Genomic DNA, 17,920 nt, shown 5'->3' with positions numbered 1-17,920 from the left:
GTGTGATGGGGTGTTGGGGCAGATTTTTTTAGTTAGGAATTTAGAATGAGCAGTGGAAAAAGGTTTCCTGGTTAGCAGTAAAAGGAATGAGGCAAGGAGAATTTTAAAAGGTGCTCTGAGTTCTGATTAGGATTGTCTATGATACTTCTCTAGAGATCTTAACAACAATTCTAGTTGCTTTTGGTCACCAGACTGTTTCTCTCAATATAACTCTGGTGAAAGAACAACAACAACAATAATAATATGGAATTAAACTGTAAAATGGACAGTATTTGGTTCCTAATCCATAAAAATGACAATTTTTGTATGATTCAACCTAATAAGTGATATTTATGGAGCAGCTGCCATGTTCAGGCATAGTTCCAAATGCTTTACACGTGACAATCTATTTTAAACCTCATGATAACCCTATGAAGTAGTTACCATGACTTTCCCTACTTCACAGTTGAGGAAACTGAGGCACGGAGATTAAGAAAACATCCCAGCTAAAAAGTGGCTGATCTAGTATCTGAACCCACTGGGCTCCACAGACAATGCTCTGAAACATGTGGAGCTTTGACTTTTATATGCAAGGTACTGAGCTAGGTGGTATGGGAAATGCAAAGATCAGTGAGAAAGTTGTGAGATCAGAAAGAAAGTGAGAAAGAGCTATAGGAAACAAAGATTAAGACATGGCCTCAGATAATGAGAAGACAGCAAGTAACAGCAGAAGCCTTGGCAGGGGATTCACAAACATAGCAGAAGGCAGCACAATGTGGGAAGGTGTGGTCTGAGGAATGGAGAGTCATTGGTGGGTCAGCCAATGCACCTCCAGGCACGGGGGAGAGAAAACAGGGGTTGGATTTCTTGCTCAACATCTATCCCACCTATGGAATTTTCCTGAGTGTGTTAGATATCTACTGCAGCATAGCAAATTACTTCATAACGCAGCAGTTTTAAACAACACATGTTTATTTCCTCACAGCTTCTGTGGGTCAGGAATTCAAGATTGACTTAGCTGAGTGATTCTGGTTCAGGGTCTCTCATGAGACTTCATTCACTATACTACTTATCAAAGTGGTGCACTTGTAACAAGTGATGAACCTACACATTATAATCACCCAAAGTCCAGTTTACATCAGAGTTCACTCTTGTGCATTACAAGGGTTTAGACAAAAGTACAATGAAGGACACGTATCCATCACTACAGTGTCATATAGAATAGTTTCACTACCCTATAATCTCTGTACTCCACCCATTCATCCCAGCCTCCCTGTTGTTTCCATTGCTTCCTGTTAATTCCTGGAAACCATCTTTTTTATTGTCTCTATACTTCTGCCTTTTCCAGAAAGTCATATGGTTGGAATATAATAATATGCAAAAATCCTCAACAAAATTCTAGCAAACAGAATCCAACAACATATTAAAAAGATCATACATCATGGCCAAATGGGCTTTATCCCAGGGATGCAAGGATTCTTCAATATTCGCAAATCAGTCAATGTGATACACCACATTAACAAACTGAAAGATAAAAACCATATGATTATCTCAATAGATGCAGAGAAAGCCTTTGACAAAATTCGACATCCATTTATTATAAAAGCTTTCCAGAAAGCAGGTACAGAAGGAATATACCTCAACATAATAAAAGCCATATATGATAAACCCACAGCAAAGATTATCCTTAATGGCGAAAAATTGAAAGCATTTCCCCTAAAGTCAGGAACAAGACAATGGTGCCCACTCTCACCACTGCTATTCAACATAGTTTTGGAAGATTTAGCCACAGCAATCAGAAAAGAGAAAGAAATAAAAGGAATATTATAATACATAGTCTTTTCAATAACACACATTTTAAGTTTCCTCCAGGTCTCATGACTTGATAGCACATTTCTTTTTAGCCCTTATTGTAATTATTGTTTTCAGCCACTAAGTTTTGGGATAATCTGTTATTCAGCAATAGATACCTCAAAATTCTTCCAGAATATCCCATAACTAGCCTCAGGGGGAAAAAAGATATTTAAAAGATATTTATTTTTGTATTCAGTCATTCACCCAACTTAAACCCAACAGAGTATACTTGGCTTCGGATATGGTTAGATCTAGACAGTTCAACTGATGTCAACCGGGCTTTGTGTCTGTTTTCTATTGGTTTTACATCCCTCACTGACAGCTCTAAACTTCCCTGGATTTTATTAGAAGAAAGATTCATACAGAAGAAAGGTATCTCCTTTCTTCTGACCTGAGTCATCTGCTATAACAGTGAGTCATGTTTTTGATCTTAAGTCACAGAAAACTCCACCAGCAGTGGCTTAAATAAATATCCCACACAGATATGTATTATTTCCTCAGAGGAAGTCAGGAGTAGGAGGTCTAGCACTTGTCAAATATCAAAGACTTAAGTTCTTTCTATTCTTCAAGCTAGACTTCATGCTCATTGCCTCACAGTTATAATATGGTTTCCCCAGCTCCAGGCATCACAACTGCCTTCATGACAGGAAGAAATGAAAAGGCTCAGAGACTATACAGGTGAACTCACAAACAAAAAAAGGGGTGAGGGGCACACTCACAATTCTTTTAATTAGACAACTTTAGTTCCAAAACAAGAGGATGGAAGGATGAGTATGGGTAACAGTTTAAACCCAGGCATGGAGCGGGTGGAGCCTGAGGAAGGCAGAAGGTTAGATTAGAGAGTATTTCAGAGCTCTGTAAGGAGGGGAGGAGGAAATAAGGGGTATCATGGATCTATGATAATATATTCAGCCATCGGTTTCCCAGGGGATTGCTTCAAGGACCCCCACAAATACCAAAATCCACACCAGCTCCTCTCTTACATAAAACTGACACAGTATTTGCATATAACCTATATACAACCTCCTATATATTTTAATCACCTCTAGATTATTTATAATCCCTAAGACAACCTAAATATTATGTAAACAGTTGCCGGGCACACAGAAAAACACAAGTTTCGCTTTTTAGGAACTTTTAGAAATTATTTTTTGAATATTTTCTATCCAAGTTTGGTTGAATTTGTGCATGTGGAACCATGGACATGGAGGGCTCACTGTTTTTCATTTAATGCTCACAATAGCCACATGAGGTCAGTATTACTTAATTTCCACTCAATTCCCAAATTCCAGACAAGAACATTAAGAAATGGTGAAGGGGAGTCATTGGTTCGAGTCACTCACTCAAGAAGTGGATATTGGCAAGAACAGAATTCAAATCCAGGCCTTTCTGATTAGTCTCCATGCGGACTCCAGAGTCTCCAGAGTAAACAGACACCTGCACTGGTTCCCTACAGAAAGAGTAACTCTGGGGTGGTGGTGGTGGCTTAGTTGCTAAATTATGTCTGACTCTTGCGATCCCATGGACTATATAGCCCGCCAGGCTCCTCTGTCCACGGGATTCTCCAGGCAAGAATACTAGAGTGGGTGGCCATTTCCTTCTCCAGGGGATCTTCCCGATCCAGGGATTGAACCTGGGTCTTCTGCATTGCAGCCAGAATTTTTAAGGACTGAGCTATGAAGGAAACCCAACTCTGGGGAAACAGGCCCAATTAAGGTCACTTCCTGGACCTATCTGAAGACAACTGACTATCTGCTGACTCAGTTCAGTTCAGTCGCTCAGTCGTGTCCGACTCTTTAGCTTATTATCTAAAATAATAAGTGTTTGGAGATGGGGTGGGAACCTCACTGAGAAACATCTGCAATCCTCAGGCTGAGATGAGATTTCTAACTAAATCAAAAAAATAAAGCAAAACAAACAAACAAAAAACCCTACACCAACAGTGAAGCCAAAGAACAAGTACCCAGAAATTGTGTTAGCTGCACAGTCCGAGCTCATCAGGGTCTCACCAGAAGATGGAGCCGCAGCGGGGCTCATAAGGAAAGGGCGAGCCGAGTCAGGGGAACTGCAAGACATGGGCGCCCAGCTGCCTTGGGATGGCCCGTTCGGTATGTTCTCATTTCTGTAAAATATAAGGATCTTAACGAAAATTCACTGAAGATGTAGTCTAAACTGTTAACACGATTATCTCAGGATGGAGGAATAGAGGAGACCAAGAGTTTACATTTTTCTCTAGTTTATACTGCTGCAAAGATTGATCTTTTTTTTCCCCAGAGGCAGAAAAAAATCCAATTATATTGAAAACAAACAAACAAAAAGCAGTACTATCTAGGTAAAGAAATGGTATCTGAAAAAATAAAGGTCAGAGCCAAGCTCAGCCCTAGAGGAAGCCATTCTGCTCTTCCTTCCCGGCCTCACCCCCAAAACTGAAAACCTGGTCTCAGAACCCCAACCCGGGGGACTGCATCCCTGGGAGCAAGCTGGGACCCCCCTCCCGTCTCTCTCTTCCACCAAACCAGTCTCCAGGTCCCGTTTCCCACCAACCCCCTCCGCCGTCCCCCAGGCCTACTCGGCCCCGGAACTACTCGGCCCCGGAACTCGGATAAGAGTGGGCGGCCCTGGCCCGCCGGGCAGAATCTTCCGCGGAGCCGCGGCCCCTCGGAATCAGCCCTGCCGACCGAGCGCGCCACCGCGTGACCTGCAGGCACATGACCCGCGCGGGGCGGGGCTGCCGGCGCAGTCGCTGCAGCCGCCGCGGGAGGCATCCGCGTAAGTGGGGAGCGGGGTCCGCGGGGACGCTCTTCGCTGGCGGGGTCCGGGCGCTGCCCAGCCTCTGGTACCCTGGGGCCGGGATTCCCAGCGATCTGCTTGGACCTCCTCCCTGGGAGGGCGATGGGATTGCCAGTGGGGTGGGGGGAAAACTTCGGTCGTGGGGAAAACCCCATGACCGCAGACCCAGCCACCTCAGCCTCGGGCCTTCCCACTCTGATTTGACCGCAGTGCTGGGGGAGGAGTAAACGTCCTAATTCCTGAGTTCTTTGGTGGAAACTGAGGATTCACAAAGCAAGGCCGGCCGGTAGGAGCACCTCTCTCTGGTACTGAGAGGACACACCTCTCCAGTCCCCCACCTACTCTAGTGATCCAAGATGATCTCGTGACCTGTTTAGTGAGGAGTTGTTCAAGGGTAGAGCATAGCATCTAGCCAGGTGAGGGTCGTCAAGAAGGGACAATGAGGCCTGGGTCGAGCTACCACATACTAGCCAACATATTATGTTGAATACTATGTGGTTTACAGGCGTTTTCTCATTTAATATTCACTATCCTGAAATCTCTCAGGTAGGTGCTGTTGTCCCCATTTTCACTTTAAGAAAAAACAGGCTCAAAGAACTTGGGTCCTTAACCGAGGTCCTGCAATGATAAATAGAGGAACCGAGATTAGAACCCAGGTCTGTCCCGCAGCAGCGCCTCCTGCTGGGTGGTGGAGCCACTTGGCCCAGCTTTTTTATATTCCTGTGAACTGAAAGAGCGTTCCTCTTCCTGGCTCAGGCTAGGGGCTTATCCCTCCATCCCAACCACCTCCACCCCTTTCTCCTTATGGCTTACCAGTGATTCTTTCTGTCACCTGCCTCTGCAGGACACGATGAAGCTCATCATCCTGGACCACTATTCTCAGGCCAGTGAGTGGGCGGCCAAATACATCAGGAACCGCATCATCCAGTTTAACCCAGGGCCAGACAAGTACTTCACCCTGGGGCTCCCTACTGGTGCGTTGTGGAATGGGGAGAGTGGGCAAAGGCATTAGGGGCTCTCAAGGGTCCAGGTAGGTAGGCTCATTCAGCCAAGGAACTGCAAGGAGGCCTCTGAGGTACTGCCCCTATGAGTAAACAACTCCCCTGCGCCCTGGGCATACAAAACAGAGGACCTAGCTTCCTCTGGGGTTGGTTTTGTTGCTGCCTGCTCCTTAAGAATCCTGGAGTAGAAGAGATCTTGGTTAGGCATGAAAAACTTTGATTTTTAGGCTATATTCTCTAAATCAGGCCTGGGAGCCAAGTGCCCTTAACAGAATTAAGTCCTAATACCTTAAGACATACATTTTATGTAATGAATTAATTTCTCTTCTCTGCACCTATAGTGCTAGTAACTAAACACCGTCTTTGGGAGAATTGAGAAGATAGTCACTCGAAGCAATTTCTGTAAGGCTTAATTAAACATAGAACCTAAGTGAAAAACAGTCCCAATTTCTTTGGAGAAAAAATCAGAATGCTGCCTTTATCAGAGGATATTTTGACTCTAGCTCATCAAGGCAAATGTTCTGATTATTTCTTTCAGAGGTGGGGTGGATTTGCCTCAGTGGCCCATATACTACTGGATGAGTCTTCAAGTTTTTTCTATATACAGCCAAGTAATAAATATTTTACACTGGCCATTTTATTTTATTTTATTGGCCATACAGTTTCCACTGCAACCACTTAACTCTGCCCTTGTAGCTCAAAAGCAGCCATAGACAATACATAAATGAGCATGGCTGACCGCCAGTGAAACTTTACCAACACTGAAGTTTGAGCTTATATAACTTTCATATGTCATAATATTCTTTTTTTTTTTAAACTGTAATTTATGAATGCTACAAAAGCAGGCAGTATGCTAGATTTGGCCTGTGAGCTGAAGTTTCCCTATCTCTGCTGGAGAGGTTTATGGGAACAGTATATGCAGGTGCCTGTGAAACCACTAACATCTCAGACTAGGACGGGGCTACACTAACATCCTGTTTTCTAACTGTACAGCCAGGCTAGATTGGAGTCTGGGCTTCTGCTGAAACCCCTCCCCATTGCCCTGTCATTTGCAAAATAGATCCAGCCTCTCAGAGTGGTATTCAGGGCCATCGAAGACCTGGCTCCTTCCTTACTATCACACTTGAACTAGCACAACATTTCCACGTGGATTCCTTGGACTACTCCTTCTGTTAGATGAAGCACCAGTCAGGGATTTGGGTGGAAGCTACCAAAACCTACTCTGGCTAATTAAAGAAGAAAAGGATTTATTGGCTAGATAATGGGGAGCTCACAGGATCAAACCAGTCAATCCTAAAGGAAATCAACCCTGAATAGTCATTGAAAGGACTGATGCTGAAGCTGAAGCTCCAGTACTTTGGACACCTGATTCGAAGAGCTGACTCATTGGAAAAGACCCTGATGCTGGGAAAGATTGAAGGCAAAAGGAGAAGAGGGCGTCAGAGGATGAGATGGTTAGATAGCATCACTGACTCAATGGACATGAATTTGAGCAAACTCCAAATAGTGGGGGACAGAAGAGGCTGGTGTGCTACAGTCCATGGGGTCGCAAAGAGCCAGACACAACATAGTGCCTGATCAACAACAACACACAGGACTGATGGGGAGGCTAGAAGTTTGGAAAATGGACATGATGAAGTTCAGGGGGAGGACAGGGAAGCTGTGTAGCTCAGGCATAGCTAAGACCATGTCACAAGGCCAGGCTGGTTATTTTGTGTGAATGGGGCTGCTGCTGCCATTCATTCAGCAGATATTTTTTGAATACCTGCTGTATGCCAAACTGTTCTTGATGCCAGATATACAGCAATGAATAAAAAGAACACAAATTCCTGCCTTCCTAAAGCTTAAATTATAGTGGGAGAGACAGATCATAAACAAGTGAATTAGCAAAATACAGAGTAGACTGGATGGTGATAAGAGGGAAGGAGAAAATGAAGCAGGGAAAGTGATAGGGAATGTCCAGGAAGGGGTGGGAGTTACAGTGTTGGATATGGGGGCAGGGAAATTCTCTGAGTAAAGGCCCTGAAGAGGTGAGTTAGCTGTGCAGATACTGGTAGGATAGCATTGTTGGCAAAGGGAACAAACCCCATGTGCAAAGGCCCTGAGGTGAAACTGCTTGAAGCAGGATTCCTAAGGCAGGTGGGAGGCAGCCAGGGGCCAGGTTATATAGAGCCTTTGTTAGGACTGGTTATTATTCAGAGTGAAATAAGAAGCCATTAGTGGGTTATGAAAAGAATGACCTGGTTTGGGTGGGGCTTTTTTCTTTCCATCTTTTTATTTTTAGCAGTTTCACATATTCAGAAAAGCTGAAAGAATAGGTACCGTTTACCTGTATTCACCAGTTGTTAACATTTTGCCATATTTACTTTCATCTCTTGTGGCTCATGTTCTCTCTCTATACTTACACACACTCCTTATAAGCCACTTGAAAGGTCCAGAGATCCTCTAAGTCTTTTACCTCTAAGTCCTTTAGCACATAACTCCTCAGAATTAGGACATTCTCTTATATAACCACAATGCTATTATCATACCTAAGGAAATTAAAAATCATTTCACAATGTCATCTAATACACAAACTATATTAATTTTCCCTCTAATTGTCCACATCTATTATTTGTAGTTTTTAAAAAATTAATCTAATGTCCAGTCAGCCTTCATGCATATCTAGTTTCTTAATCTACAGCAGTCCTCTTGCCTCTTTATGGGTTTATGACTGACTTTTTAATGAGACTGCACACAAGAGTTTGCTCCTCCAAGGGGAAGTCTCCCCGAACCCACAGGCTAGCCTGTACCACAGCTGACATTACGTGGTGTAATGTGACCCCTCCCCTAGACAGTGAGCTTCTCCAGGGTGGCTGCTGAGTCTGTCACTTCTCTGCATGCCCATAATGTACCTCTCACATACTGGTTGCTCAGGGAATATCATGTTGGTAATTAAGTCTGATATTCACTCAGGTGCTAATCACAGTCATTTCAATCATCAGTGTTTTAAGTGCTAGGGATTTAGCAGTGAACAAGACAAACATAGCCCTGCCCTCCTGGAGCTTGCAGTCTAGGGGGAAAATAGGTTATTAAACCAGCAACTTAATGGATGGCAGTTGGGATTGAGCATTAGGTAGGACTTCAGATCTGACAGGTATTCCTAGTGTAGCATCCCTCATTCATTCCTGGTTGCCCTCTGGGCTTCTAGGAGTGGGAGGCTGAAGGGGGTTCATTGCTGTGGCCTCTCTTGCAGGGAGCACCCCACTTGGCTGCTACAAGAAACTGATTGAATACTATAAGAATGGAGACCTGTCCTTCAAGTATGTGAAGACTTTCAACATGGATGAGTATGTGGGTGAGTCTTTGTCTTTCACGGTCTTACCTGATTCCAGGAAAGTCGTACTCCTCGCCTCACAGATCAGCCAAGAGAGGATTGGGGACATCTCGGAACCAGTGACATTTGGTGGTAGGCTCAATTGGTGATACCATATCCTCCAGGCCTTGGTTTCTTCAGCTATGACATGAAGCTAATGAAGCTGACTTTTTGGGCTGTAAGCATTAAGTGATATAACAGATGTGGAAGCTTCTTGTACAGAGCAGACACTTGATAAACTTTAGCATATTGCCCCCTCTGTCTCCTCCCCAACTCCATGCCATTTCTTTCTGGAACATATGGCTGCAGGTGGGATCTGGGGTCCCATGGCTGGCACGTGTCCCCCAGTGTCTGTGTCTGGACTTTCTACTGTTCATCTTGCAGTCCCCTTCCTGCCAAGTATACCGAGAGGGGAGCTGAGACTGGTGTCCTTCCCACTGATGAAAAATGGCACCTTGGACTCCTGTCACCCTCTGTACCACCTACCATCATCTTGTAATGGTTTCACTTGAAAGATTCTTTTTAAGTGTGGTAAACTACACATAACATAAAACTTACCATCTTAACTGTCTTTCTGTGTACAGTTCGGCGTTACGTACTTTCACACTGTTGTGCAACCAATTTCCAGAACTCTCTTCATCTTGCAAAACTAAAACTCTAGCTATTAAACATCAACTACCCATTTCCCCACCCCAGCCCCAGCCCCTACTGCTGCTACTTCAGTCGTGTCCAACTCTGTGTGACCCCATAGACGGCAGCCCACCAGGCTCCCCCATCCCTGGGATTCTCCAGGCAAGAATACTGGAGCGGGTTGCCTTTTCCTTCTCCAGTGCATGGAAGTGAGAAGTGAAAGTGGAGTCGCTCAGTCGTGTCTGACTCTTACCAACCCCATGGACTGTAGCCCACCAGGCTCCTCCATCCGTGGGATTCTCCAGGCAAGAATACTGGAGTGGATTGCCATTTCCTTCTCCATACCCAGCCCCTGAAACATGCATTTTAAACATTCTTCTTGACTGAAAAATATCCTCTTTGGGAAGCCCTGTAATTAATTCTCACCAGCCACCCGGTGTTCAAGTTGGGGTTCAGGCTGAGCAGGGTGTAATTGGGAATGAATGGTGGGGTAGGAGGCATAGGGTAAGGGGTATGCTTGCTTCCTTCCCTAGATGGACCCAGTCCTTACCCCCCAGGAGGCTAGCCCACCTCTAGAGGCCCAGAATGACCCTGGCCTGCAGCCTCGGGCATTCCCCTGTGAAAGGAGATCGGAATGAGGGCCTAGACCCATGGTCATGAGCAGACAAGGATACCAGCTCAGTCTATCCTGAGTGGCTGGGGGTAGGAGGGCTGGGGCTCCAGCCTCCCTGATAGGCTCTTCCCTGAAAGTGTCTCTGGGGGTCAGGACGTATCCTGGCATCTTTAGGAGGTGGACTCTGGCTCAGCCTGGCATGACTGAGTGCAGCCATGGCCCCACAGGCCTTCCTCGAGACCACCCAGAGAGCTACCACTCCTTCATGTGGAACAACTTCTTCAAGCACATTGACATCCACCCAGAAAACACTCACATCCTGGATGGGAATGCAGCTGACCTACAGGCTGAGTGTGATGCCTTTGAAGAGAAGATCAAGGCAGCGGGCGGGATTGAGCTGTTTGTTGGAGGTGAGCTCAACACTGCAGCAGGTGTCCAGGGTGGCTGGAACACATGAGAAGGAGGACAAGACCCATGCCTGTCTCCCAAACAGCTTCCTCTCTGTGCCAGTGACAGGGGTCATTTGTTAGCCTGAGGTGGCAGGGAAGGCACAGAGTGGGAGCCCCTGCTGCTCAGAAACTGTGATATGGGGCATCTCCTCCTCTTCGATGTCTTGCCTAAAGTGAGGTATTTAGATTTGGACTCAGATTCTCTCTGTTCCCTAGACAGAGTTTTATGGATCAGTCATGGGAACTGGCTGATCAGTCAAACATTAAAAATCAGACTCATGTAGTTCAAAAAGACTCTACCGTCAACCCCTGCACACTATAAATAGCGATTGAACCCCAGAGTTTTGTGACTTGCCCTGGGTCAGCCAGTCAGAGCAGCAGAGAGCGGGTGGGGACCTAGGGTGTCCCTACCCTGAGTTGCCCTCTTACACTTCCATCTGTCATGGCCTCTGGAGTCACCCACAGCGGGTGGAGGTGGGAGGCTGAAGTTGAACAGTTTTTTACTGCTCCAGATTTAACCCTTCTTTACTTCAAAGTGGGGAGGAAGAGGCTAGGAATGCTCATGTTTTGAGATATTATAAACCTGGCAGCCCCTTTCCAGGCCCTGTACATGTTTTATTCAGTGTGACTCTGTCCAAGCAGTGGGACCCAGGACTAGTGGTAGACGAGAGAAAAGTTACACTTAGATGATCTGAGGGGCAGATGCTTTTTGAACTGCTCCCTCCTTAGCTTTCTGAGGGGGTTAGCAAGTTAACAATGTGTGTGTATGCCTCAGCTAGAAACAAGGGGGGAAGGCTAGATGCTTAAAGTGTACCTTAACTGAATGAGGTAAGAGACACGGTTTTCAAGGATTTTTTTCAGACCCTAAGTGAGGAAGGAGAGATTGTCCATTCTTGAAGACTTGGATCCCTGGCACTGACAGGACTGCCCCGTCTCTCTTGGGCAGGCATCGGCCCTGATGGACACATTGCCTTCAATGAGCCGGGCTCCAGTCTGGTGTCTAGGACCCGTGTGAAGACGCTGGCCATGGACACCATCCTGGCCAATGCTAGGTTCTTCGATGGAGATCTTGCCAAGGTGCCCACTATGGCCCTGACGGTGGGCGTGGGCACTGTCATGGATGCTAGAGAGGTAAGGGTGCAAGGGATTCACAGGCCTTTCACTGGGGGTGCTAGACCTGTCTTTTTGCTGTTAATTTTAACTATACATGTACTACCTGAATTCACTTTTATTAAAAATGAAGACATTTTAAATAAGGCTAAAGTCCCAACTGAGACCCTTCACTGTACTCTTTCTTCTCTGGAAGTAACTGTTCCTCCCAGTGTGAGGTGAAACCTTTCAGCAGTGACTGCCCAGGAAGCCGCAGGCTCCTAGTCTCTGCTTACCCAGCACCACTAATGTCAGAATATGAATTTGTACCTGCCCAGGCACTGAGGGGGCCCTCTGGTTCCCTGCAGTTGGTGGCGTTCAGTCACTGCTTGAAGGGAGCTCCCCCTGCAACTTGCACGATGCTTGTGCTTACAGCCCTGTGTGCAGAGATTCATAAATGTGGAGAAGTGTGATGGAAATAGTATCTTGACCTGAATTTAGTGAGTCTTTCCATAGAAATCTGGGTATCATTCGAATTTTTTGTGATTCCAGTTTCCTTACTTTCATTAGAAGCTTTTTCTCTTCATTTCTGATATATTCAGTGAGAAGCAGCTACAGAAATTTTAGCTTCAACTTTCCTTGCCCAAGTCTGTACACAAACATGTAAATCAGTGAAAAAGTTTCCCTGTCTAAAATGAGCCTCTGTGAAATGATCAATGGCAGCAGATTCCTGTTGGGAAACCTTGAATCAGTACCTAGGGAGGTCATTTTGCTGGTTTTGGTAAATACTGTGGTTTGAGGGCTCTTCCTGAAGGTGCAGAAAGGACCTGGGGCTGGAAATTCTCTTTTTAAAAATGAATTCTGGCTTCCTGAACAAAGAGTCACATTTCTCTTTGTGCCTCTGTTTTTTCATCTTTCAAGCAAGGAACAGTAGATCCTGCTCACAACTCCATGGTACAAGTGAATTACAATGAAAGGGTGTATGGAGAGCTATTTATAATCACTTTCCAACACTTAATATCTTGATATTTTAAGTGTCGAGGGGAGTCAGTGCTTGTTTTACTTAGACAAAAAGCATTACTCTAAGTCATATGAGCAGGTCTAATACTCTGAATTGAAAAGTGACCAGATTAAGGGGCAGCCTTATTGGGATTCAACCTTAGCAGCCACACAGATAACTCTCACCATTGCTTCCAAGGCCTCCTTGTAGGCAGTGCCGATTGTGGCCCCTCTTTTTCAGTTTGTCACTGAAAACTCACCCAGCCTAGAAGCCCTGGGACCTAGCGTCAGAACAGTTGGGATAAGGTGTGGGCCTCTGTGTGCAGGCACATCTGTCCACAGGGCACTTTCACAGACGTCATCAGAGGCGCACAATTACGCACAATTACGTGGTGGTCAAGAGCACGGACTCTAGGTTAGAAACGACCTGGGGCAGGCTACTTAAACCCCCATCACAGAACCTACTTCCTTATCCTAGAATGTAGGGATACTGATGCTCCCCACTTCAGGCTACTTGTGTGATAAAGCACATAGAGGGTGGGGCACAGTGTGCCCTGTGCTAATGACTTACAATGACATAAAAACAGTCCTGTCATTTTGGGTAGCCAGACTAGAATTCAGGTGTCTAGACTTCCAGTTTTGCTGCTCTTTCTCCTCCATCACAGGCTTGTTTTCTGATCCCCAGGTGATGATCCTCATCACAGGTGCTCACAAGGCGTTTGCTCTGTACAAGGCCATCGAGGAGGGAGTGAACCACATGTGGACCGTGTCTGCCTTCCAGCAGCATCCCTGCACAGTGTTTGTGTGTGACGAGGATGCTACCCTGGAGTTGAAAGTGAAGACCGTCAAGTATTTCAAAGGTGAGGGTGAGGTGGGTCAGAGAGTAGGTAGCCAACTTCAGATATGCCAAGAGTGAAGAGTGGATCTAGCTTGCATGCTCTGGCCACTGTTAATTCACAACTGTGATTTAAAAAAAGAAGAAAATCAAACCCTCCTCTCAGAATACAGTTTTTTCTTCCATCCATGACTGTAAGGGTCCATTTTTGGAGACCTACTTGCTCTGAGAAGGAGAAAAGAATGAAATGAAAGTTGGAGTTCTAGGGTAATTTGGTAAACTCTTTGCAGTGATACTGAGCCTCAGGTTTTTTATCTTTTCAGATCTCATACAGGCCTTTTCCTTCTAGTCAAGGCACTGAACTGTCATGAAGATCTTTTTTGTTCTACTTAAAGAGGACACTCACTGCTTCAAACATGAAAATCCTCATTTACTGAGCAGGCAAATAGGAATTTGTTCTTTGGTGAACAAATGGCCAACTTATAATGGCCAACTGTCCTAGAGACTGAATTTATAAAAGTCCCATGGATTCTAGCATTCAATAGGAATAACAAATTCTTTTCCTATTCTTAAGATGTTTATCATTTGGGCCCACAGAAAAATGATGATTAGTACCAGTTCTCGGACAAAATTTGAGAGCTCCTGGACGTTACTGTTGATAATGGAACTCTGCCTCTACCTGCATTAACAACTTTTGTTCTAATTTTTTGTAGGTTTAATGCTTGTTCATAACAAATTGGTGGACCCCTTGTACAGTATCAAAGAGAAAGAAATAGAGAAAAGCCAGTCTTCCAAGAAACCATACAGTGATTAGTCTGTGCTAATCCTGATATCAAGTACCTCATTGGGACAGGCAGATCTTTCTGGAAATTGTCTTTAGGATGACAGAATTGTATTTCTTTAATCTAGTATGGTTACTCCAGATAAGTGGGCGAACTGTTCTTGGCTATGCAGCGTGGAGTTTGGTCATGGAGTTTAGCTACTTGTTTGTAACTTAACTCTTAATCAGAAAAAAAAAAAAAAAAAAAAAATCCATAATTTTGATGTCTGCCCCACTGACTAGGGGTTTTTAGCTTTTTGTTCTGTCTCTGACACTGTTCACATGTATACTACATTCCCATCAGTAAGTTCTTTCATTATGTGCACTGATTCTCAACTGGGGAGGGAGTTAAGGGCTTATATATATTGGATAGAACCTCTTTGGAGAGTTTTGAAAGTCCCTCTTGAACAGACCTGCCCCTTATTTGAGAATCACTGTTTTAGATTAAGGAATAAACTAAAATCAGTATGAGGAAGCAGTCCCTTTGGTCAATAACAGAGGCCATGGGAAGGAAACTATTCCTTACTTTCTTTTCCCCATTTTTTTCCCCCCCGCTCTTTGAGTTGGCCCTTCCTTGAACTCAGAGGACTCTAAGGGAGGATTTGGGTGGGTGGGGCTAGAGAGAAGGCTTTCTCTGATAAACTCAGAGCCTAAAGGGACCCTTCCACGTCACACTTCCCTCCCACAGGGACCTTCCAGCACTGGAAGGCGGAACATTTTCCCCATCAGAGTCCTGTGTTTTGTTCCAGAGTCTCACTGTGGAACCTCTCATACACATGGACGAGGTCCACAGGGGCAACAGACACTGTCAGATTCAAAGCTGTATTCAGCCAAGGTTATGGGGCCAGGGCAAGCAGCTTGGTTGAATTTAGAAACACACAAGTGACATGTTCTACACCACTAAGAGCTGAGTGCCAAAAACATACCAACTTCTTTTGAAGTTGCCTAATATTCTTTCCCCACATAAAATATCCTATCCTTCTAACCCTCATGGACTCCTGTGGCATGGCCTCATGTTTCCAAAAAATTAGGAAACACAATGCTTTTGCCCCTTTCTCCTTTGTTCCTTGATCACAAAATGAGTCTACTGCTCTGCTTTCCTCTTATTTCTATGCCTTGACGGTTTGGATGCTGCCTCCTCCTCCCTGTTTTTGTGCCAGTTGGAAGCTGCTGCCACCTCTTTTCTGGGAAAGATCTTTCAGAGCCTGGCTCAGGCCTCTCTTTAAGCGCTGTTTTTGGTACCAGTGTTTTACCTTTAGCTTTTATACGTGATTGTGCTGCCATTCGGTTTTAAGCTAATGGATCAATAGACTTGTTTACAATGTGCTATTTTCTATTAAATCCAGTATTTTCAAGTAAAATGTGTCATTTGTGGACTTCCTCCCCCAGAGGTCAGAAGCTGGCCTGGGTTGATATTTCTATGTTTTGAGAACAGCTAGTGAGTAAAGCATCACACTCACTCCTCATAGCAGCTCAGCAGGCAGTCACAGTCACAGCAACTGTTGATCTCTTTTTCAAACACCAGAGAGGAAAATAACCAAAATATTTCACAAAAATGAAGTGCCTGTGTGAAAAAATGGTAGGAATGAACAGATGAGCAATAAATGGTCAGATTCTGGCTCTGCTTGACATCCAAATGAATATATGCCTGTTAAATAGAATAAGGCAGACTTGTGACCAGGAGGGATGTATCAACTGCAAGGTATGGAAAACAGGTTTTAAGTTTTTTTTAGTTAAAAGTCAATACAGTGGAACATCTTGGGTAAACATAACCAACTGAGGTATGAATAGAAGTTGAGAGGTTTACTTTTTTAACAACTGTTATTAATATATGCGCCCATAGGACTCACTTGTTTTAAATATAAATTCAAGGATTTTTATTAAGTCTGTGGAGTTGTATAATTCCTCACCATAGCCCCTTCCATCATCCCCCACAGCTCCCTAATCCTACCCCAGCCCAGGTGACCACTCATCTGCTTTGTCTCTATAGATTTACCTTTGTTGGACATTTCATATATAAATGGAATCATACAGCATGACATCGTTTGGGTCTGGCTTCTTTCACTAAGCATAATATTTTGATGTTTATTCATATAACATGTAGCAAACCGTCCATTCCTTTTTATTGCTGAAGAGTATTTCTTTGTATGGATATACCACATTTTGTTTATTTCGTAAAGAAGGGATTACATTATAAGTAGGCATGTTAATAGGAAAAAAATCAGAATGAAATGAGAAAGGATTTAGTGATGAATGCTAAACGGAGATGTCTGTATGAACTCAGGATCTTTAAAAAATCTGTCATGGGAAAAATGTCTAAAAGAGTGGGTAGATGTATATGTCCCCTTCATGGATCACAGCCTTGTTGTGGTAAAGGGGCTTGAATAATTCAATGAAGCTATGAGCCATGCTGTGCAGGGCCACTCAAGACAGATGCGTCATAGTGAAGAGTTCAGACAAACCATGGTCCAGTGGAGTAGGAAATGGCAACCCATGCCAGTATTCTTGCCTGGAGAACCCCATGGACAGTATGAAAAGGCAAGAAGATAGGACACCAGAAGATGAGCCCCCCCACCCCCCCACCCCAGGTGAGAAGGTGTCCAATATGCTACTGGGGAAGAGCAAAGGGCAATTATGAATAACACCAAAAAGAATGAAATGGCTGGGCCAAAGCAGAAATGACGCTATGTTGTGGATGGGTCTGGTGGTAAAAGTCAAGTCTTTTTTTTTTTTTTTTTTTTGGTCCTACCTCCCTTCGAAGACAATGGGCTGCTTTTCTGGGCACCTGATGTCCTCTGCTAGCAATCAGAAGTTGTTTTGTGAAATTTGCTCAGCATTCAAATGTTCTTTCGATGAATTTGTAGGAGAGAAAGTGGTCTCTCCGTCCTATTCCTCCGCCATCTTGGCTCCTCCTAAAAGTCAAGTCTTATGCTGTAAAGAACAATATTGCACAGGAACCTGGAATGTTAGGTCCATGAATCAAGGTAAATTGCATGTGGTGAAGCAGGAGATGGCAAGATTGAATACTGACATCTTAGGAATCAGTGAACTCAAATGGATGGGAATGGGCAAATTCAGATGACCATTGTATCTACTACTGTGGGCAAGAATACCTTAGAAGAAATGGAATAGCCCTCATAGTCAACAAAAGAATCCAAAATGCAGTATTTGAGTGCAATCTCAAAAATGACAAAATGATATCGGTTAGTTTCCAAGGCAAACCATTCAAAATCATAGTAATCTAGGTCTATGCCCCAACCACTGATGCAGACGTTGAAGTTGACTGGTTCTATGACGACCTACAACACTTTCTAGAACTAACACCAAAAAAGATATTCTTTTCATCATGGGATTGGAATGTAAAAGTAGGAAGTCAAGAGATACCTGGAATAACAATCAAGTTTAGCCTTAGTGTACCAAATTAACCAGGGCAAAAGCTAACAGAGTTTTGTCAAGAGAACCCGATGGTCATAGCAAATACCCTTTTCCAACAACCCAAGAGACGA

At 44.4% G+C, this 17,920-nt stretch overlaps 1 protein-coding gene and 1 long non-coding RNA gene across 4 annotated transcripts; one reads left to right on the top strand and one right to left on the bottom strand.

Moving 5' to 3' along the window:
- Positions 1-4,513: 4,513 nt before the first annotated feature.
- On the top strand, positions 4,514-15,775 carry GNPDA1 (glucosamine-6-phosphate deaminase 1). 3 transcript variants are annotated; one of them, XM_070465551.1, is made up of 7 exons: positions 4,514-4,602; positions 5,468-5,597; positions 8,860-8,961; positions 10,450-10,632; positions 11,618-11,802; positions 13,445-13,619; positions 13,918-14,367. In XM_070465551.1, exons 2-7 carry the CDS (start codon positions 5,474-5,476, stop codon positions 13,941-13,943), a joined length of 795 nt encoding a protein of 264 aa, XP_070321652.1. In that variant the 5' UTR covers positions 4,514-4,602; positions 5,468-5,473; the 3' UTR covers positions 13,944-14,367. The 3 variants fall into 3 exon arrangements, with proteins under 3 accessions (XP_070321652.1, XP_070321650.1, XP_070321651.1); XM_070465549.1 differs by having other exon boundaries at positions 4,518-4,602; positions 14,308-15,775; XM_070465550.1 differs by lacking the exon at positions 4,514-4,602 and adding an exon at positions 4,814-4,909 and having other exon boundaries at positions 14,308-15,775.
- On the bottom strand, positions 11,887-16,986 carry LOC139034410 (uncharacterized). The gene is made up of 2 exons (XR_011486886.1): positions 15,875-16,986; positions 11,887-13,719 (listed from the first exon to the last, which is right to left on the bottom strand). It is a non-coding gene; the product is annotated as an uncharacterized lncRNA (long non-coding RNA).
- Positions 16,987-17,920: the final 934 nt, after the last annotated feature.

This window comes from Odocoileus virginianus, chromosome 3 (genome assembly GCF_023699985.2).
Source record: "Odocoileus virginianus isolate 20LAN1187 ecotype Illinois chromosome 3, Ovbor_1.2, whole genome shotgun sequence".
NCBI lineage: Eukaryota > Metazoa > Chordata > Mammalia > Artiodactyla > Cervidae > Odocoileus > Odocoileus virginianus.
Note: the sequence above shows the minus strand (reverse complement) of the source record. Positions and strands in the feature narration are given on the sequence as shown.

Coding starts and splice junctions, on each gene's coding strand:
- GNPDA1 (XM_070465549.1), top strand. CDS start 5,474: ATGAAGCTCATCATCCTGGACCACTATTCTCAGGCCAGTGAGTGGGCG. Junction 5,598..8,859: donor CACCCTGGGGCTCCCTACTG/GTGCGTTGTGGA, acceptor CCTCTCTTGCAG/GGAGCACCCCACTTGGCTGC. Junction 11,803..13,444: donor CTGTCATGGATGCTAGAGAG/GTAAGGGTGCAA, acceptor TCTGATCCCCAG/GTGATGATCCTCATCACAGG.